General features: G+C 44.4%; 1 protein-coding gene across 7 annotated transcripts in view; it reads right to left on the bottom strand.

Moving 5' to 3' along the window:
• The window catches only part of RNF220 (ring finger protein 220), a 164,856-nt gene that overhangs the window by 24,931 nt on the left and 117,591 nt on the right, over positions 1–22,334 (bottom strand). For 5 of the 7 annotated variants that reach the window (XM_090146571.1, XM_090146570.1, XM_031601144.2 and 2 more), the window contains 5 exons: positions 20,015–20,136; positions 18,870–19,002; positions 3,660–3,756; positions 2,547–2,633; positions 820–875 (listed from right to left, as the gene is read on the bottom strand). In XM_090146571.1, the coding sequence (XP_090002697.1) occupies positions 820–875; positions 2,547–2,633; positions 3,660–3,756; positions 18,870–19,002; positions 20,015–20,136 (495 nt within the window). The remainder of the gene's footprint in view (positions 1–819; positions 876–2,546; positions 2,634–3,659; positions 3,757–18,869; positions 19,003–20,014; positions 20,137–22,334) is intronic. The other 2 variants (XM_090146574.1, XM_031601170.2) reach the window with 1 other exon arrangement.

Here is a 22,334-nt window from a genome sequence, read left to right as displayed (position 1 = left end):
AAAGGCTGGGAATCAAAAGCCCAGAGCATTGCTGTAACAGAACAGGAAACAGAATCATTGGGACAAGTCTCTTCAGGTCGCTGAGCTTCAGCTCCCTTCCTAAGGGAGCTAGAATTGCACTGCCCAGCTCTGGAAATGGATTTGGCATCTACAGCTGGAAAGCGCCAGGTTTTATTATTCTCATATTTCCACTGGGTTGCTGCTTACACTTCCAGTGCTGCTGGCATTAAATAAAACAAAGCAACAGCTGAATAGGTTTAACCCTCCACCCCTCAATTAATCATACGAGCTTCCAAATAATTTGAATTACTAATAATGTGAATTAAAATTTCACATTCACTCGCTTGCTCTGGAGTCTCCACAACAAGTCACAAGGCGGCATAGATCCCAGAACCTCCAGCATACCCCCTTTAAAGATGCGAGGATGATAAGCAGCTGAGGGGAAAAAAAAGCAACAGGTGCCTATATAGTTTAAACTCCTAACAGCTGAACAACAACATTACAGTCAAGCTCTAATGGCTCCCTCTGTGATATAATAGTTTGTCTTTTAGCGACAAGACAGCAAGTCAATCCAACCCTGTCTCTATCACCATAACACTTACAGTTCCATTTTTGGAAACTTCCCCAAATTCACTGACTACAGTTCACTGTGCTATAAATTAAAAAAAAACAACATAATAGATTGCACACACATCTGCTGGTACTGCACAAGAGCACCTGTACCTATCATTTTCCTAATTACTGGTAATCAGAAGATATGGAATATCTATCTGCCCTCCTGTAGCTAACAGATGAATTATTGACATGCTTAACACTCACCATCGCTGGCCCATTTAGAAAACTCCGGCGTTATTCGAGTACTGGGTGTGCCACCACTAAAAGAGAAAAGGGCAGAATGTTAAAGGTTGAACGTGGAAGATTTTGCTGCTTGGGAAAAGCCAGTCCTTCCGCCCACCAATCCAAATACATCTCTCCCAACTCTTCTAACTATCAGTCTAAGCATCAAATGTGAGCTGCTGGCTTGCTGCAGGAGGTGTTTTTGTGTTAGCCCACATCTCCACCAGTGAACTCCCAACCTGCTCTTCTAGCTGTGACCTCTGCTGAATCACATGAGGGTTGTGATGCTGACTGAAGGCTCAGGAATCAAATAGCACCTGTGACCTAAAGCTCGTTCTCGAATACCCAGCTTCAAAGATGAAAACCCTACCAGTGAACAGAAATCCTCCATGCTGCAATAGCTTCTTGCTTTAGAACTAACTGTATGCCATCACAAGCCCCATCCTTCCCATTTTCCCATTTGAAGAACGACAGCATTGAAGTGCAGACCACTCCTGGCCCCATCCATTCATTTGCAAGCCAGTAACAGAGGCAGTAAGAGAAAGGAATCTTCCCAGGAGCCTGTATACTTGTGGCTGTATAACATTTCAGCTCTATGAGCTGTGACAGTTGCGCTCAAAAGGTAACACAGGCTTATGCTTCAGGGCATCAGCTAATTTACTGCATTTCTACAGAAAGTTGCCCAAATTTCAAAGTGCTTTTACAAGCAATGTTATCCATTCTGCTTTACAGAGATGTGGAAAGACTTCACACAGACAGCAAAACATCTTAGGTGCAAGTCACATGAAGGAACTAGGTTTCCACATCTCACATCCTCAGTGGTCTCACGTAAGTGTTAAATGTCCACAGCCACTAATAAGGGACACTCTGATATCTTCTTGTTACAACACTTCTTTTCCTTAGCTGTGAAGGAGCTTTAGCATCTTTGAGGCACGCCTGTGGTCTAGCACAGTTTGCAAAGTACTGAATGGATCAATGGTTTGGATCCAGTGTGGCAAATACACACTTCTATGGAGTGGAACCTAATTTTGAACTAGTGTTTGTGACAGACTAAGCAGTAAGAAAACTTCATTTCACTGCTCTATCAATCACTTCAACCTTGACCTCACAGGATCACTCTGCAAAAGAGACAGAGGGGTAATTTAAGCCCTGCTTTATGCAGGGCAGAGGGCTTAGAAAGCAATCCTAGCTCTCTGTTAAGACTCATTTTACTTGCCTGAAATGCTTCCCCAAGTGCCCTGAACGCTGTCTGCCTACATTCTTGACATATGCTTGTGGGCAGAGCACACATTCTGCCCAGACCTGCATGCAGAATTAATCTGTATACCCTGCAACACAAATACGATGCAATGAAATCATACCTTAGGTGCCAGTCTCCTAATACACTGAACAAGTTTCAGATCTTGTATACGTGGCAAGCTGTGCACAAAGCCCTGAACAAAGCACAGGTTCCCCATGGCCAGAATCCACCCTTTGTCGAGGACTGCTCAGGGAGAAGATAGCATTGGCTGGGCAGTGTAGTGGTTAAGGTAGGGGAGTGTGTGCAGGGAAGATTTATGAGGCTGCACAGATAGAAATGGAGACCCACCTGTTATACAGTGGTTCTTTGTAAGACTCCCTTATGGTGGTCCTTTGGTCAAACAGATACCTTCCACAAGTTGAGATTCCCCAGAAGCAACAAAAGCAGATCAGAAAGGCACAGCACTTACTTTAAAACAGCACCTCGGAGCGCCTCCCTCTCTTTGGCTTCACCTGGCTCTTCTCCAGTGCAAGGGATAACGTCTGCCTCTGTGTACCTGAGCACAAGGAGTTAAGAAACATACAGCCTTGCTGCAGACAATGGAAAGAATTCTGAGGTGGTTGGGACACTATCTGGGATACAGAACAAATTCACATCAATCAGAAACGAACACCTCAAAGGAACAGCAGCTGGTATCCATGGAGAGGCTTGCTTTTAGATTCTGGATAACAGTTTTGTTTTAGGTGGAAAGATACAGACAAGTCATTAGACAGCAACAAGACACCACAGCTTTTCAGAAGAGGAAAACCAATTCCTCAATCTCTAAAAGTGAAATTTGCATAACTCTATTATTTCTGTTTGAAGTACCAGCTAAAGCTAGATGCTTTGGTGTTAAAGACCGGTGCAGATCTGAACACAATCTAATTCTATAGATTTATATTCCCTCTCAACACAGCTATGTCAACGTCTGCCTAATATCCTTGTGGGAAGTCCTCCTTGATGGCTGCACAGCTGCTGTAGGGCAGAAGTTCTGGAGCTGTCTCTGAAGAGTCTGGCTCCCAGCTGGAGTTCCAGAAAACTGCCCTTAATGAAGTGGCAGTGTCTAACAAAAGGAATAAAAACTTATTCTTGCAGTTATAGCTGCAGGTGAATAATGCTTGAAATATTCACTGCACAAAGCCCCTGAAATCAAACAAACATCTTGTGGAAAATAAACTACATTTCTAACCACAGAGTAGGAAAAGCTATCTATATGGAAGATGCCTGGACAGAGACAAGAGTATTACAATTAGTATCACTTATGAAATACAAATTGGGGAAACAGTAGTTTTGATTTCCTTCAACATCTCATACAGACTTCACCAACGAGAACTGAAATAGTTCAGCATGTATACAAGGACCTCACAGGGAGGAAACTGAGAATCCCTACTAGCTCAAGTAATGTGGTAACTCGGAGAAGTGATACCCTTTCTAGTACAGCTGGACACACTGCCTAACACTACCCACAGCAGTGCTACATAAGGACTAACTGAAGATGGATCTCTAGGTTCCCTCTCAGTTATAAGCCTTTCAAAAACGATACTGTGGTTTCCCGTATTCAAGTGTGTCGTCCCCATCCACATCCAGGTCAGCGTCGCTGTCTGGATTCTCTTTGCCGCTGCACATGATGAACCCAGAACCTGGGAAATAAAACAACAGAATGTGCTGGTGAGCTTTTGAAGTGGAGACCAAGCAAAGGAGATCTTCTAAGGACAGGGGGACAGCACCAGTCTGCAAGTCATCCTTTACTCTGAACAGGCTCACAGAAGGTATCACCATTTAAAACAAATAAGCAAACAATGCATTCAGGTTTTTTTATTATTATTATTATTTAAAATGTTTTCTTAGAAGCAGGTTTGCTTTTCTTAAACATCAGGCTTCAGTCATTAGCAGCCCCTCATGAACACTTCCTACATGAGCAAGTTCTAGTACGAATTAACAGGAGTCCTGTACTTCTAACAAGAGTTGATCAGGCACAAGCCCAGTCCCAAGCAAGAGGAAACAGTTCCAGCTGTGCAAGAAGTACCTCCTTCTAGCAGTATATAGATTTATTTTGGTTCCAAAGCATTTTGTTGACTGTGCTATAGCTGGTTGTAATCAGGTTTCTTTTAACTGAATGCAAGCACCTATAGAAGATGGATCTTCACTTCCTATTTACTACCTGAAGTTTAGTAATAGGAGGGAAACCCTTATATTTATCCTCTATGTGATCTAACACTGGACGTGCTCTCTCCCATGCAATTGAAAAATTCAACAAAGATCTCCTGCTACTAGGGTAGTGCAAGGTCCTTATCTGCATTCAATTCTATAGCAGATTTAAGTTGTCTCGGGACATAAACCATACAGACCTAATTCTGCTCACTCTGGCTGCCTCCAGCACGCTCCTTCACTTACCATCCCACTCTCCTGGGACAGATGTAGGCACGAGGTGGAGGGCAAAGGATGGGGAACAAACAGATGGGTGCTGACCCAAGTCTGTGACCAGGCCTTCAAGCACATCCTACCTGCTGACACCCAACAAGAAAGGTAGAGGTGGCCTTGGCTTTGCACGAATGTCCCAAAGATGGTAGATTTCTGCATTGCCAATCTAGTTCTAAGTGCAGAAGACAGAAGTGCAGATCATTAATGTAGGAATAGTGAACATGAGGTGCATCTCTGAAGAAAGATGATGTTATCAGAACCTAAGTCAGCTTTTCAAGTGATATGATGGCTTGAGCTGGGCTCCCACAATCTCACGTGATCAGCAGCAGACTTGTACTTTCCCAGCTGAGAGGAGCGAGCTGTATTCCTAAGTCTGCATCTGTGCAGAGAACAGGGCAAGGCGAAGGTCTCATTTCCAAGGACACCATGCAGACAGAGCCCTTTACTGTCGCTCTCTAGGAATGGATGCTTTCACTGATTCATTAAGCCTCCAATAAAATTTGTTTATATGGATTTGATATTTCTCTTCCCTGCATATAAAGAAGGTCCTTAACGAGGGATAACCGTAGCATGACAACGATTTTAAGACTAACCTTTCCTAGAAGCATAAACTACCTTTTACTTGAAAGTAATTGCCAGCCTTAATTTCCAGCAGAAGCAACGCTACTAGCATCGACAATGCACATCCACCCTGTGTGTCAGGTAGTGCAAGAGGTGCTCGTAGGTCAGCTCTGCAGTGACACCAGGGCAGCCTCCTTCCATCAGAGCCTTTATAAGTGTAGTGGCCACACACTGCCAGCCAACATATGTCATGAGCTGCCTCCTATTGCTGCAATGGCTCATCTAGTAAATCTTGAAACCTTCAGTTCATCACAGTGTTTGGGAGAAGATTTAGAGTACTAAGAGAGACCTGTCAAAGAAGCTGGATAGTCTTTCAAAGCTGCCTGAGAAGTCGCAGGGGGTGATGGGGCAGTAATTTACAGGCATGGCATTTAACCTGCAGTAACACCATCCCCTGCACCTGGCATTGCTTTAGCCCATCACTTCTCAAAGGCCATAAACTTCGGACATACAGGTCTTCATTTTTCTTTTGTAGCTGTGGGAAACACAAATCATGTAAAGCTAGAGCTGTGACTTGGCCTGTCCCAGAGGTGATCTGAATGTTAGCCAGATAATGAATACTTGGAGCCTGCTGGGAGGGAAAGGGGTCCAAAAGAGTGAATCTAACAGAGACTACTCCCTGCATGTCTCTCCCTGAAAGAATGCCAAGCACTCAGAAATCGTGCATCTTTCTATCAATTTTGTTCCCAAGTGACTTAAGCTGACTAGTGGTTTATGGTTAGAGCTTAAGAAAAGAAGATCTGCTTACTGTGAAACAATTTACAAATATGAAGGCACCTTGACTTCAGAATCCCAGTGTCCTTGCTCTCAAAACCTTTGCACTTAAGAAAATCCCTTTTAAGCCCGTAATGGTAATACTTCACAGATCTTTTGCTAAATCTAGCTCTACAGTAGAAATGACTGCATTCCCAACAGGGTGCTATCTTTCCTACTGTACACAGGAATGTATAGGGGAAGGGTTTGGACAAGACATGTTAAGATAACAGATGCACATAGGGAGAAGAACATAACAGAGTAGTTTACAGACTAAACCGAGCTGTAGAAATAGGGCTAATTTTGCCTTCTGATAGAACAAGGACTCCCAAACCAACGCCTAAAAGAAGTCACAATAAGGTGATCCAACTTTGAGCTCTACACCAAATATGGACTATTTTTTTGAAGTGTTTTTTTTTTTTTTTTAAGTAAGTGTAATTCATTGCAGCATGGTAAAAATAAACCCAACAAACTAATCCAGAAACTGTACACTAAACAAAATAAGCTCTGTACCAAGGAAAGATTTTCAGTTTAGTCGTGCTATCAGTTAATACTTCAAAGGTTGTCTAAAAAAAAAGGGGGGGGGGGTGGCAGGGAAATGACAAAATATGATTCCAGTGCAAATCTAAAAGTCTATAAATCCCAGTACTACCACGTTGAGAATGTGAAAGAGGAGGATGCCAAGCTCGGTCCAGCATCTCCTGCAGGAGGGCTGGTGGCAGGCCACTCATTCTGATGCCTTCGCCTGCAGCAGGGATGGATCCTGAGGCCAGTTCTGATGAGTTGGGGTTTGGTGCCACAGCTTCAACCCGACTCTCCTTGCCTAACTTCCTGAGGTTGCTTCCATGCACAAAGCCAGTGAAAACACCCACACAGCTGTTCAAATATTTGACGTCTGAACTGCTTGACATTATTCATTCATCTCAGGCTCATTCAAAACAGATTTCTGGACAAGTGCTGTTATAAATGGATTAAGAGGGCCACTAAATGCAAGAAAGGCCTGATAGGATCACACCTGCTTCTCAGTAACTCAGCCCAAGTGTAAAGAGGGCTCAGAACTTTAGCTCATGCTGACAGCTTCACAGTACCATCCAGAAGTGAGGAAAATGCGAAATGGAGCACAGAGGGCACTGAGCAGAACAAGCCAGCTCTGTAACAGCACTGTTTCAGACCCCATAAGATGGGGAGCTTCCAGAAGACCCCCAGCCACCACACCTGGGTGATTTGCAATCCAGCAGCATGCCCCTGGTTCCTCAGCAGGGCTTTGCTACCGAAGGACACGCAGTAATTCACTGCATCCGCAGAGCTGCCTAGAGCACACTGCTAAAACCAACGCCGCTATCCAGAGGTCAATGCTCAAGACCAGAACTTTATCCTAATGTGTTAATAAAGTGAAATCCAACAACTGAATGTTAAGTTGCAAGCCTGACCCAGGAATTCACAGGAGATGTGATCCCGAGGCTGTTATTCATAGGAACAGCTGCGAATCTTACACAGAGGGTCACTTAAAGCCTCAAGAACATAATTCCACACGTGAATTTGAAAATGCTACTTACAGATTAAACCAGAGCACAAACTCTTTTACATCTTGTTGAAGAATTTTTTTTGTTCTCGCTGTGCATTTGGCAGGAGGCAACCACTAGTCATGTGCTGCCATCCCCGACACAATTAGCCTCCTGATGCGAAAGCACCACCATGCTCTGACAGCCTTAATCCCTGCTGCCTCCTTAAGGTCCAGACAAACAGGAGTGAGCAGGCAGGTCAGGCGCTGGGGCCATTAAGCAGAGAAAAAACAAAGTTACAGCTCTGTCTCCAATCCCCATTGCTCTTGCAGCCAGGTGCTCTGACAAGCAATTCCAGCACTGGTATTGAGTGGCACCTCTATAAACCCTGTGACAGTTTGGGAGACAAACTCCCCCATCAATCAGAGTGTACCTATCAAGATCACTTACCTAGAGCGCCCGCTGCCCTCCGGCACTGTGTACACAGCTTTGCTTGGGCTGGCCTTGGAGCAATCCACCCAAGCTCCGATTCAAGTTGGTTTCTGAAAATTTTAGGTGATCTACAGAAACAGAAATGTTTCTGAAATACAGAGGCCGAGCTCTGAAAAGCAGGACATACATGCCTCTTCACCACCGCCAGGCTGCAGGCACTGACAGGCTATAGGAATCAGCTGAGCTTGAAGGAGACAGGGAAACACTTCCCACTTCCTTCCATGTACAAATTAATAATGGCTGCGATAAATCTCATCAGAAATTCTTTTCTTCCCCTTTTCTAAGTTTTCAGAGCACTTTGTTTTCTCCTAAGCTGTCCCCTTTGCCTAAGCATCCTCCCTGACCTCTGCACCACTCCTCAAATCGCAGCTCCTTTGTGCAATCCCCCCGATGACAGGTCATCTCAACATATCTTCACTGAATGGCAGCTCTGGCTCAGATAGAGAGTCATTAACATGATATATATAAACAGATTCACAGAACAGAGCAGATAAAAGGGCCTCACATTCAAGTCCCTCCTTTTCTCCATCACGCTCGGCAGCAGATGGTTGCAGTGACAACATATGCTGCTTCAGGTGTTGGCACTGCTGTTTCTAATGCTCACATAGAGACTGGCAGACAAGGGAGCAGAAAGGTGGGACAACCAGACCAGTGCAGACCCAGATCTCTCAGCCAAATTTCATCAGCACAGCAGGGAAAACACAGGCCGACCGTGCTCCTCAGCTCCTACCTGGGCAGCATGGTCAATAAATGCACAGAGAACAGCTGGTCCCCAATGCCATCACACCAAACACAATCAAGGAACAAAATTAAAGTGTTACTAGTAGTATTAGCCACACTGCTGTTGTGACAGCAGCTACTTGATGCTGCTCATGATGAAGATTAAACTTATAGGAATAACTTGGGCTTGGCTCTCAGAAATGAAAGCTTCCTATCAATATGGGTAACACACAAAATTCTGGATTTAAAGAAAAATTTCTGTAAGCAGGTCTAAATCGAAATCCATCTCAGCACGCAGCTCTATTGGGGCCTGTACTGGCTGGGAAGAGGCATTCATTCTGCTCACAGGTAATTTGCACATGTTCAGGAAAGAGAAAAAGTCTCCCATAAATCTCAGAACTGCAGCCCTCGCTAATTATACTCCTTGCAGTAACCCCTTTCTGCACAACCTCCCCTTCTAGCACGTTCACTCTATTTTCTTAACGAAATGTCACTCGTTGGCTTCTTGCAGAGTAAAAACAATGAGGGCAATAAAAGTAGTTTATGCAGACACACGGCCAGGCCTCACACACACTTCCCGAGAATGGCTCTAAACTGGGTTTATTTCATCAGCTGCTGAAGTATCCCAAACTAGCACTAAGAGGACAAGATGGCACGGATGCTGTTTTGTTTTAAAAGGCGTTTGGGAAGAAAGAAAAAGCCATCAGGGGTTCTTGAAAGCAAGAGCGAGATGGAGAATGAGGCCAACCTCAGCCCTTCTCCACATTCATATCACTTCCCCAGCCATATTTTTGGACAGTCAAATTGTTCCCCCATCTTTCCTAACACAAACAGGGACAGAACACTTCTCCTAGTGACTTTCACAGCCTGTTGCAGGAAAAATGACATTTGGAAGCCATGAAAAGCTGCTTGCAGGACAAGGGTTTCATTTCTCAGGAGTGAGATCCATTTCAAGCAAAACGATGATTTACCTGAAAAACTGACACCCGCCTGTGTCATTACAGCGTACACCTGAAATAGCAGATGCATCAATTGGAGGCCGTCTGTTAGCTCCCACGGCAGCACAAACAAGCTGCCAGAGAGCCAGCGGCTCAGCAGCATCGCGGATGCTTACAACAGTTTTTGCTCACAGATCAGAGGAACAGCTGCCTTTAAAGAAAGGGCCATATAATTTTATGACCATTAACATCATTTTGCAGCAATGCGCCGAACAAAGGGCAGGCAAGCTCCGTGGGTAAGGGTAAGAGCCAGCTGCTGCGAGGCTCGGGGAAGAGGCACTGGGGAGCTGTCTAGGGGTAGGTTTCTTCTATACCTCCCAGGTACAGATCGTGCCTATAGATGGGGATGCAAAGATCTGATCTGGTGTGGCACCTCCTGCAAAGCCGCCTCCCCGAGCACCGCACCAGCATGAATCTCGAAGGTGAGAACAATCTCACGTCGATCTCAAAGGCTGCTCTTCAAAACCCACAGCTGAAGCACAAAAGCGGCAGCAACAGCCACAGCCTTTGCAGCCACTCGTTTTTCAAAGCCGGAGAAAGGTGGATCTGAAAGCTTTTGTTCCCCCGGGGAGAGGGTGGAAACAAACAAAAAAGGAAGAGGGAGAATTAAAGTAATCTTGAATCGCTAAGCAGATTCACATCGCCGGATCAATAAGCACCACTGACAGGGATCACAGGAATGTCGCAACTTTGCCAATAATACAGCAGCACGGCAGAGCTCGCGGGATGACTTTTCTAAGGCAGCCGAGCATGAAGCAGCAAGGCTGGCGCGCAGCTGGAGTAGCACCCTGGCTTACAGAGGGCCCTGCCAGCTCAGCGCAGTTTGTTTCAAATAACGATGAGCACAGAGATTCCACTTGCCAGGGAAAGATGGGGAAAGAAACAAAATTTCACAGGCCGAGCCCACGCGCTCTTCCCCCAAACTAATTCTTTTCCAGGCTGGAAAGAAGAAAGAAAAATCAGTGTTAATTTAATCAATTGATCAGCCTATTGATCGGAAAACTGGAGCTGCTAGTTAGCCGTGTGCTGCAATGCCCTCAACTCTGAAACCACAAAACACATCATCGATTTCTTCACTCCCAGCTCCAAAACAAGAAATAAAGCCATGCTTTCAGCGGGAAAGCAACTTTCCAGGATGCGAGCAAACGAGTGCAACCGGCCAGGAAACAGGGCCCGCTGCACCCCGCCAGTTCCAAACTGAAATTAGTTACAGATGCAGTCACGGTGCCTTGTGTAAACTCTATCGATTGGGTAGCTGACAGTCTTCGGAGCCTCCATGCTAGGACAATCAATCCGGCTGCAGTGTCACCTGCCACTTTGCTGAACAGTTGACAATGCAATTATCCAGTGTGGAGGCAGGGAGTTGGCGTGTGTCAAACGCAGTTAGCCACTTTCCGGGCGCTACTCGATAATGCGTTTCACCACCGAGTGTAAGAAGAGACATGTGGAGACAGGAGCTGTTTAAAGCCATTGAGACCCGTGCTCTTTTTTCCTTTAGAAAAATCTCACTGCCCCTGACTTAACAACTGTATTCTAAAATGCTATTAAAATCACGTCAATCAGCAGTGCGGTGCTCAGGGCTGAAGTTTGACCCGAGGCTCCCAGAAGAAGGTTGCAGTTCTGGCAAAACTGCAGACGCTTGGGGAGAAAACATAAAAATTATCAAATGGCTGTCTTCAAGCCTTGGACTTTCAAAACCGAAGCAGACAGACCACTAGAAAAATGGATTGGAGAGAGCAGCTAAGCAAGAACAGCAGATGGGACTGGAAGGTCTTACACCGCATGTCTGAAACCTAGGAAAATTGAAGTTTAAGGGGATGCTGTCAACTTGAAATCCAGTCAATTTCAAAAAATGGAGTAGTTTCAGGTGTTCTACCTGCTCCCTTACTCCCCCTGCCAATTTTCAGGGGTTTACAACTGCTTTTTCTGTTTTCTTTTTAATTAATTTTTTTCTCCTTTCTCTGTTGCTGGATGACAGACATCCCTTCCCCCCTCAAGTGATATACATACTGCCGTCAAATGGAGAGAATTTCCCTTCTTCCCACAGCAACTCTTTTTCTGGTCAGGATGACTGTTGCTGTTACATAAATCAAACAGCAAGAGATTTAGTTGATTGTGCTCCTCTCAGCTAATGCGTTCTGGCAGTTTGAGCACAAAAATTAGGTTCTCAGATTTTTGCATGCGTTAAAGTTAATGAAAATGCAGTATCAACAATCACGACTTTTAGTGTCTATAAGCACTGATTTCTTTTTTCTTTTTTTTTTCCCCCTAAGTTAATGCGATTTTTACTTTGCTGAGTCCTGTTAATCACATGGTATTCCAAAATGATGAAACCAGTTGCTTGAAGCGTTATGTGAACTTTAAACATACACAATATTGAGCAACAGTTACATGGTGGTATTGATGGTCTTTCTAGGTAAGGCAGGATTTCCTTTTTTAATTTCAAATCAGATTATTCTCACCTGTTTGTTCTACTGACCAAAGTCAGCCTGACATCAATATACAACACAGTGCCTAAGAGATATTTATTAGTCACAGAATCCTTCAAATTCTACACATCATTACAAGCTATGGTCAGGTATGTATAAGAATCACACGGGCTACAGGACTACGCAAACAGATCCGTAGCATTTTTAGCTCAAGTATTACCTTACAGAGAAGTACTTCCTCTCAAAGGAGAGATGGCAACATGAAGAAATGCTTGGGCTACTTCATCAGACAAGTACAAAATGCTGTCCTTCAGCAACGAGAGGATTACCAGGATTACCACCATTTTACACTAGGGCTGAGGTAAGGCATACAAGCGTTCTGGGACCAAGCAGCCCTCTAAAGAGAGGTTAAGGCATAAAATAAGCACTTGAGAAACATCAGATTTACACATCTCACCCACTTCAAAGCTTACAACAGGTAGAAGTGGCCAGCAGAAGGTAGAAAGCTGAACATAGGAAAGCAAAATTGCCAACAAGGAGGGGGTGGGAAGGACATTCAGATGTGTAGATGCAGTACTGCATTCACCTTACAGACTAAGCCATGAAGAAAGCTCTGCTGGAAATGTAACAGAGAAAGGCAATGAACTGAGTTCTTGCTAAGTAGGAGGAAGATTAAGAATTTCATTACTGCAAAGACTCCCCATACTCTCAGCACAGACTCCTCTGCATCCAAGTTGAAGTCTGCTTCAGAATGACAGGGCAAAAATGAATGAATTCTGACTCATCCCATAGAAATGGAGATGATGATTCTGGTTACTCAATCAGTCTTCCAAAAAGGCCCAAGTACACCAATGACATTTTATTTCCCACACGGTCTTGTAGGAGAAGCTCAAATTCCTTTGCTGAATTTGAGTGTATCAGTTTATAACTTCTTATTGGTATGATTCCTAAATGCCACGTGAAGCTCATCACATAGAAAAATGGAAAACCCCCCCATCTACAGAAGCTTTCCTGCATGCCCCATTGTATCTTATCTGAAAAAGAAGGCACATCTGGCTACTAATGGGCTTTAGCTGTATCAAGCTCTTCTGCCACTATCTTTACAGCATTAGAGAAGTTGTTTCCTCATGCTTCAGTTTCCCTGCACGTGTAAGAAAGAGGCAGTATTTTGTTGGAAGAGTTTGATGATTGTTATATTGCACTTAGCAGCACAGCTCAGTTTTCCTCTTCTATTTGGAGCTTCCTGCCCTGGTAGTTACCAGACAAAGGTCACTGTGCTCACCAAAACCTTCTGCTGTGGCAGGAAAACTGAAGAGCATCTACTTATATTCTGAGGACAGGACTTCACACTTGTGAACGTGCTTCTAATGTTACAGGTCTTTAGAAAGAAAACAAATGGAGGAACAGGTAACTATTGCCATAGAGCTTGCTTGGACAACTAACTTATGGAGGAAGAAGGCCAGTCTACACCATTTGCTACTCAAACCAATGTACATCTGATTCTGCAGAGATAAAGCTGGCTGTGGGACTGCAGCCATCTGCTGTAAACTTTCACACATTTTAATATAGTCTCACTTTCTACACAGCTGCCCTAATTGTACACAACATGAGATTCAATGCAAATGAGTACCCTGGGATAACTACATTTGGTTACAGCTTATAAAGCCCTACCAAGTCTCTCTTCTTACGCATTAACTGATGCTGCTCTTTTTTCTTGCTTAAGACATTAACAAATAGATAACAAGCCCTTTGCTAGCCTGGGAGCAGAGCAGCATGGAGACAGTTGGACTAGATGATCTTAGGGGTCTTTTACAAACTTAATGATTCTGCCAAAGAGAAGCTTGAGTCAAGCAATCCTCAATTCATCTTCAGAAGCATTCACAATCCATCAGTTGTCATCACAGCAATCTTTCTTAGAAGGCATCCATCCCTGAAAATTCCCTGTTTACCATCAATACTTTCTAAGTCTTTCTCTCTTCTGTGAAACTAACCTGCTGAAGAAACCCCCAAAAGCAACGGTGACTATCTTGCTTCCATGTCCAGAGGAAAGCTTTGCCTGAGGGAAGATGGAAGAGAGGAGGATGGTGTGGGTGGAGAGAACTTAGCTACAATTCTTCAATCTTTTCATATCTAAAGAGGACAGCAATCTCTGTTCCATCAGACCGCGTGGTTCGTGCTTTAAATGGTACTTGCTACTAGCTTGCGTTCCCTGTCGCTGTCTCCCTCCCTTTGAAGCAGACTGGACAGCTTCCTCAAGCTGGCGTTATCACTCCCTCTAACCACTCTTGGCAGGCAATCTAATTCCCCCTGAAAAGGTCACCGCCATTTTAACTGCCTTTCAATCACATTAAGCACGCTGCCGCTCGTGCTCAGAGCGCTGCGCCTGCAGCTCTCCTGACTGAGGTGCGATCGATAAACTGACATCCTGTCCCCCCGCCAGCCCCAGCAGCTCCCTCCCGGACAGCCCCTTCCAGAGAGCGGCCGGAGATGGAGTGGGAAGAACCCCTCACGGAGCACAAGGCAGCAGAAGGGAGCTCCTAACCTGGTGTTTACTCATCTACTTTGTCCCATCTGCTGAGGAACAGAAGGGTGCAAGCATCCCCTGCTCCCAGCCCTACAGAGGCACGACTTCACAGGACAGTTTGCTCAGGCATCGGCCCAGACACCTTTGAAGCTGTGTTACAAAGAACAAGCCTCCCTCAAGCTTCCCTCAATGCAATCATTACCGTTATCTCTCCCCCCGTGCTTTTTTTTTTTTTTTCAGTTACGAGTTATGTGTTCCACCCATCGATCCCTGTGTAAGACACTGTTTTAAGTCCTCTTGCCTTTTGACTGTGCTAAGCCGTTTAAGAGATGACAGCAGCTTCTATCAGCACGAAGCTGATGCGATTCTTTTCAGATAAAGCACTTTTTTTCACTCCCCCCCTCCTTTTTCCTTCTTTCAAGTAAGAGACATACACACAAAAAGAGACAGTGAATCTTTCAAAGAAAAAAAACCCTTTTGAACTTCCCTCAGGAAATCTTTAAAGGGATAACCTTACAGTGTAAACACTGAGGGTAACGTGCATCCATTCTGGAGAGGAACAGAAGAATTGCTACAAATACGTTGAGTGGTAAAAAAAAAAAAAAACCCATCAGAGAGGGAGCCACTTGATGCTTTCACTTGTGAAGCCTCGTTGGCTTCCTAAACAGAGAAACTCATTAGACAAAGATTGCACGAAATAATCTCCTGTAACAAAGACCATCAGAGAGGGATGATCCAGGGACGTGGGGACAGATAGTTCAGGAATTTCAAAAGAAATTTCACTCTTGTGACAGTTGTGAGATTGGGAAATATTTTATTAATACTTCTGTATGGCTTTACATTTTGAAGCAAAAGCTTGATTAAAATAGCAGTAGGTATTTCATGCTGGTAGCCTTCTGCACTCATCTCCAACAAAAGAAAGAAACCTCTCCAACTATGAATTCCTGCTTCAAACAGAACCTCTGCTGAAACAAAACCATTTCAAATCCTATCTGACTGCCAACAATCTTCATTTATACTCTGCACGGATCCAGTCTGAGGTAAGCACATGAAGCAATAGCAGATGATGCTTTGCAAAGCCAGGAGAACCTCTAGAAGTACTAAATAACTCCTGACCAAATGCCATCACCAAGCCCAACTGCTTAAGAGACAACATACTAATCTCAGCACTTCTCACCTAGGTTGTATTTCTAGTTGCTGCTATCTCCTTTTCTTTCCAACTGCTGTGTCAAGTACACTGAACCATGGCAAGCAAGGAGTACTTCGGCTGTGCTGGACTTCCTAAGACAGCTCCTCAGGTAATAGGAGCAGATCTTCCCTGCAGCAGCTTTGGAAGCAAGAAAGCTTCATCCTGGGAACCACACAAGTGAGGCTTTCAGCCTGTGATTGCTCTCAAGTATTAGACCATCTTCCAGAAAATCTGAGCTGGGCTGTTACTGTCCCTGACCTGCTTTCAAGGAAAAAAGAAAAAAAAAAAAAGATTTCCCAGCCTTTCCTCACCTGAAAAAACTGACAGGATCTTTCAGCAAAGCTTTCCTGACCTTGAGAGGCACATAAACTTGCCCATTAACCAAAGATGATAAGAATAGGCAGCCAGGAACCTGTATTAAGTTTGAGCTGCTTCTGTAACACTGCCCACGGTCTGAGCCAACTCATGCAATACACGCTGGCCACAGCACCCTGCTCCACTCACTGCCCAGCTGTGACATCTCCTCCCAGCAACACACCATTAAAACCAAAACTGATGAGACACATGGATGTCTATTCTCCCCTCTGGTTTTATGTATTTCCCCATGTCAACTCTTTAGACGTCCCTGACATCCCTGCAGCCTGGCAAAAGCTGTCTGGCATTATAAAAGGCCTTTGATTTCCACATCACTGCTACTTTTCAGCAAAGGGAACAGAGCCAAACACGAAGCCTCGAGTGACAAGGGTTAATGAGGGCCTTGCTAACTCCAGACAAAGCAGGTTTAAGCACTGGAGAGCATCTCTAGAACACCGTGTTGTGCTTCAAGGTTGTACAATAGGGACTCTGTCCCTAGAACATGGGAAGAAGAACCAACACTGGCTGAGAAAGGAAAAGGACAGTCAGCTTAGCTTCACCTGAGAGTGCACAAAGCAGGTCTGACCAACAGAGACCAGAGAAAACAGGAGAATCACTAAAGGGAAAAGTATAACTTCCTTAAAAAGAAATTCAATCAGCTAACTAGGGGAGCTTTCCAGCTTTGCTTTGGTTTCCCACATTTTATGGAAACTTCTCGCATAGGGTAGGCAGGTACCCTGCAGATATCATCTAGCCATCCCAAAACATTAGGCAGAAAGTTGGTGTTAAATAGTATCCTGTCTAGAGCATAGCATCCTGCACCAAGAGCAGGAGTCTAAACTAAAACTCCTTCCCATCAGGGCAATTACAGAGGATTTGCCCATGCTCACCTCTTCCAGTTTGCTGATACTTTACTGGATCGGTCCACATAACTAAACGCTGTTGACCGTGTCATGCAGATCTCAGTAAGGAAAGAAGAGACAGACCTCATAATTCTCAATGGAAGCAAAGCTATTTCCGTACGTCAGATTAAGAGATTCACATACAGCCAGCAAGAAGAGAAGGTTGCAGCCATGACTGCTGTTACAATCTGTTTAATCTTTGGTGGTGGAGGAAAGTAGTTGACTTATTTAATGCAAACTAACACACTTGAGAATTCCAGTTTAAATAAAAAGTATCAAGGAGTAAACCCTCTGCATTTATACAGCCTAACCCTATCAATTACACACACTTTGTCAACCTGGAGCCTCGTATGAAGAGCATCCTGACTGAAGCAGTATGAAAACTTCAGGCCATACTTCAGTGAATTAATTCAGACACAACTGGGAATAGTATCCAGGTGAGCACAGCAAAATGCTTTAGCCAAAGAAAGTGGAAGATTGCGCTCTCTTCTAAAACTCAGCTGTTTGGTGCACAGAGTGCATGAGTACACTCTGTATGTGCATGGTGTATCAGGAATTAACTGAGTATCCTGTCTCATCGGGACTAGTAGAGACAAAAGCACACAGGCATCCCATGCTTCTCTGCTACTGACCGTAATAACTGTGCTGAAGAAAAATCTAAGGCCGTGCATGGTCTCATCAGACCGCTACCCAGTATCATTCAACTGTCCATGCCAGAAAGAAGTAACAAAAATGAAGGCCACAGCCACAGAAAGCAAACAACATGAGCTTCGATGGATAGGCTTTAAAAATCAGTAGAGGCTGTTCCTTCAGCTCTGTGCTCCTGATACCTGCTCTAATATGATATAATTTCAGAGGAAGGTAAGAGCAGATCAGGAGTGCCAGGTTCCACTGAGCACACAACTGGCTTTTAAGACCAAGTCCCTTACTTAGCAGCCTTTCCCCTTGAGATATTTTAAATTAAAATCCAAGCTGATATAGGAAGAGATTACATCCCACCCTCTTTATTGAACGGAGGGAGCCAGCATTCCTCCCCTCATTAGGTATGCACTACGTGGATTGCTTGTGAGACTCTCCTTAGTGCCAGAGGTTTGTGCCAAAGAACAGTTTAGTAAATCCTCCTCCTTAAGGCCAAAAGGCTGAGTGTAAGAGAGGGGCCAGGTTTCTAGCTAAAATTACATTCACCAATAAAGCTCATGAGAGGTCAAATTTTGCCATAACTCACTCTCTCCTCAGTAACTGATTTCCCCGTCACTGGGGAAGGAGCAGAAGAAGGAGGAAAAATAAAATGTGTTTGTCTGGGAGCCCTAAGGGCTTGCAGTGCTGGAGGTGCAGAGCAGGTTTCTGGATTCTCATTTATCAACCTTAAAAGGGATGGAGTGATAAATGCACAACCGGGCCTTTAATATTTTATGCAGGTGCTAAAGCGACTTAGCTGTCACCTTCAATACATCACCAGAGGCTGGTACACCAGTTTTCGTCACTCCAGGCTGGGAATTTTTACAATTTCATTTCTATTTCCGTCTCTTCACATATTTCCACGTATATCTTACTAGGTATAACATATAAGAATCTATTTTCCCCAAATAATCTCCCCATTCTACCCATTCCCCTCTTTAACCACTTTCTTCCTGAGCAAGAAATAATACCATGCGTTTGCTCAGGACTTGCACAATTTTTGAATCTTATCATTCCAGAGGGGCAGAAAGCTGAAATTACTTTACATTCTTGCAAAGGGTTAAGGTCCCATTCTTTGTGAGAGAACTTCCATGTCCTCCCCTTTAACAACAAGCAACAGTCACCTACCACAGCAGAATGATTTACAAGAGACTCAAAACATCGGCGCACCTCGAAATCCTCCCTCCAGGAGAGTAGTGGCCCGTATCCTCTTCTGCCCACACCATTCGTATTCTTCAAAGCGGTTGCCATTCTCGTTCTCGATGTCTACGGAGTCATCCTCAGTCATGCACAAGCCTTCTCTCTGCACAGGGGAAAGCGGAGACAGAGTGTTGAGATGCATGAAATAGCAATACAGGATTAACAACTCAGGGTGAGATAGAGAAGGAAAGCAGGACAGTTCCCAGGATAGCATTTGGTCCCCTCCCCATTCCCAGTGATCTGAGCTCAGAAGTAAATGGGAACTAGAAGAACATGACAACCTTAAAGTCAAAAGAAGTGGCATGGGGTCATTGCTTTTGCACAAGCAAAATTCAGCTCTGGTTCCTATGACACTGGTGTGCATTTCAATACGTGTTCCCCTACTTGGAGCACAGATTCCCTATTTATCATGTAAACAACAGATTCCTTTGATCCCCAGCACGAAGAAGCTCCCAGGCTACAGGAACTGACAAGGAATACTCTCCTAGAGCATTATTGAGGCACACTGATCAAAAGACACCTGTCTTTACACCATGCACTTCTTGAGACGACAAAAATGAATGAATCTGTTATCTCTCCTATGGGCTTTCCCTACAAAGCAAACTATGACAATTCTCTCATCCCTGGAGCTTTTTCCTCCTTATTCCTTGCTGTCTTTGGGAAAAACAGCAAGAGAACAGTTCTGCTTAAACACGATTTCTGGAGTAAGGTGGTCATGAAACATTTACAAGTGCCAGCCTGTTACAAAAGAATCCAACAAAAGTAATTCCAATGCTGTTTGCCGTGCAGAAGGAACTCTTATTGCTGTGCTGCATAGGAAGCATACAGCGCTATAAAAGGCTTCACACACTCAACAGCTCTACACTTACTGTCTACAGCTTAGACTTCAGCAATAGTGAAAGAGTGCAGGAAATAAAAGGAGTCACTAATGCAAAACAGGAGAAAATCCAGAAGAATCCACCTTCCAAGACAAAGGAAGTGACTACAGATCTCAGGGAGACATAGTTAGCATTGCCTGCAAGCTCAACAGTGTTAGTGTTTGCCCCATGTTAGGTCAGACAGAGCTGAGAGTAGGGAGAAGGGAATGGCAGCTGGTGATCCTGCTGCGCCTCTACCTTTGCAAGGCATTGTTCCACATGCCTACTCATCTCCTCCTCGGATCCTGACAGAGGTCGGTTGCAGAGGGGACATACCTGCCCTTCGTCTTGCTTCCTCCGTTTCATTTTTCCAATCCGAGCTGCATGGACAAAGCAAGGAAAGAAAAAAGAAAAAGACAGACATGTCAGGTTTGTAGATCCATCCATTCCTTACATAGAAACTTGCTCTGACCACAGAAAGCTACTGCAGTGCCCAAAAAGCCTTGGACAAATTATGTAAGACAGCCACTTTCTGGAGTGTCTCCTGCACGCCCTAAATGATTCCTTCCCAAACTGTCACAAACAGATCTTAGTAGCAGGTAGCATTTAAAGAAAGATCCTTGCCGTGAAAAACACAGCACCACCCTAGATAGCTTCTGTCTCTCCCTGTTATTTTTATTTCACTATTCTAATGTATAGAGAAACTGCCTTCTTGAGGGCATGTTCTGAGAAACAAACATGTTAGGAATCACACTGATTAGAAAAAGCAGCCAAGGTAGCCTGTTGCTTAATATGATCTCTGGTTAATTTGAGCCATCGTTTAATGTGATCAAAACATCTGGAACCAAATCATTTGCATTAAATAGAACTTCTGTCCTTTATTATGATGGCTTTAGGCAGGTATTACTGAATAACTCAATCACTGGCTGCAGGAAAGTTCCCATTTAATTAATATGGAAGGTCAAAATTCTGAATGAGAGACAAGGAAAAGCCCAAGGAAAGCCCGTGTGATAATGAGAGATGACACCACCAAAAAGCTGCAGAAATCGTTCCTGACATGGTGAGTGCTGCGGTGTGCTCTGAAAGCCTTTGTCCATGAAACCTGTGAGATAACAGCTCTCTGCAGCCAGAGACAACGAGAAAGGTGCTGGAATGCCAGGACCACATCAGGGTACAGAAAAGTTTGTGTCAACTGTCCCCTATAGCACATCAGATTTGTGCATTCACAACATCGTGTGACTTATGAAGCTGAACACATCACCACAGCCTTGAAACAGGGCTTCCTTGGCTTTGCTGGACATAGGAATCTCTAGGTTTGGATGTACTTTCCCAACACTCAGGAATATTCACCTTCCCCTACTCTGAAGCTCTAGTATTAAGAAGGCTTCGTACTATCTGTAGCACTGCTTTTCGTCACTGAAAGCAAGCAGATTTGCAAAAAAAAATTCCTCCAAAACAAACCTGTGTTCCTGGCATAAAAAGGATTCCGCAAGCACAACTCTCCTACAATAACAGACAACTCCAACCAGAGCAGGAGTGTTTTAGATACCCAGTTCATTGAACAACAGCAGCTCTCTTGAGTAAATGCACTCTGCTTTCATCTGGTGTTGGAGTTTCACAGTCCATACTTCAGTATTCCTAGTAGGATGTTTTGGTAGTTTCCCTTCTACTCTGTCTGCTTAAGCCAGTTATTTTACCTGCAGTGTCAGCTTTTACTCCATAAGTAAACTGCATGACTTCCAGTCAGTACAAAAGCAAACAACAATCACCAAGTGTTATTTCAGATTTCAGAGCGCCCAAATGAATTATACCCCACTTCTAATTAAAACAGTGACCCCTAAAGTCTTAAGTTTTTATCTCCCCATTTGGAAGCCCCCAAACCACCTCTTCCAAGCTGGCACAGCCCTACTACCAGGTATAGTGTTTAACCATACTCTGTCTGGTTTGTACTTCAATGCATGAGAGCTATCTGAAGTTCTGGGTCAGGGAGTGCCTACATCCCCTAGCAGGGCTCCTTCCTCTGTGTTTCAGATGCTCCTCTGCCTTACTAGCTCTGCAGAACAGGCACTGAATAGGAGAGCAGGCTGGAAACTGACTCCAGTAAACACCTACCTGACCAGAAAAAAAATAAAATACAGGAAGACAGAAAGCAAGCCTTCTCTATCCTAGTGACAAACACCTGTCCCTCAGCTCACCTTGTTTTTGAACAGGGAAATGGAGGGAAGGAACATTAAAATATTCTGGTAGGGCTCAGCAGGTGGCTCCTTGGCGAAACAGCCCTCGTAGTTTCAGTGTCACAAGTGAAAAAGCCACTGGATGGAAGAGGTGTTGAAACCAAATCCCCTGCCATTTTCATTCTGTGGTCATTAATAGTGCCCACAGAGGCCCAGTGTGCTCCTGGCTGACAGCAGAAAACCAAAGGGACTGCTGCAGTCTCGAAAGCCCATCCCAAGCCACATTTTCCATACCCGACACGCAGCCCTGCCATCACTTCCAATCAGCATGGCAGGGACAGAGCGGCCCCAAAGGCAGGGGGTGATTGTGGTGCTGTCCCGAAGGGGAACCGCTCAAAAGAACA

The sequence above is a fragment of the Phasianus colchicus genome, chromosome 9 (assembly GCF_987193195.1).
Source record: "Phasianus colchicus chromosome 9, bPhaCol1.hap1.1, whole genome shotgun sequence".
Lineage (NCBI taxonomy): Eukaryota > Metazoa > Chordata > Aves > Galliformes > Phasianidae > Phasianus > Phasianus colchicus.
This window is presented reverse-complemented; position numbering and strand designations above follow the sequence as displayed.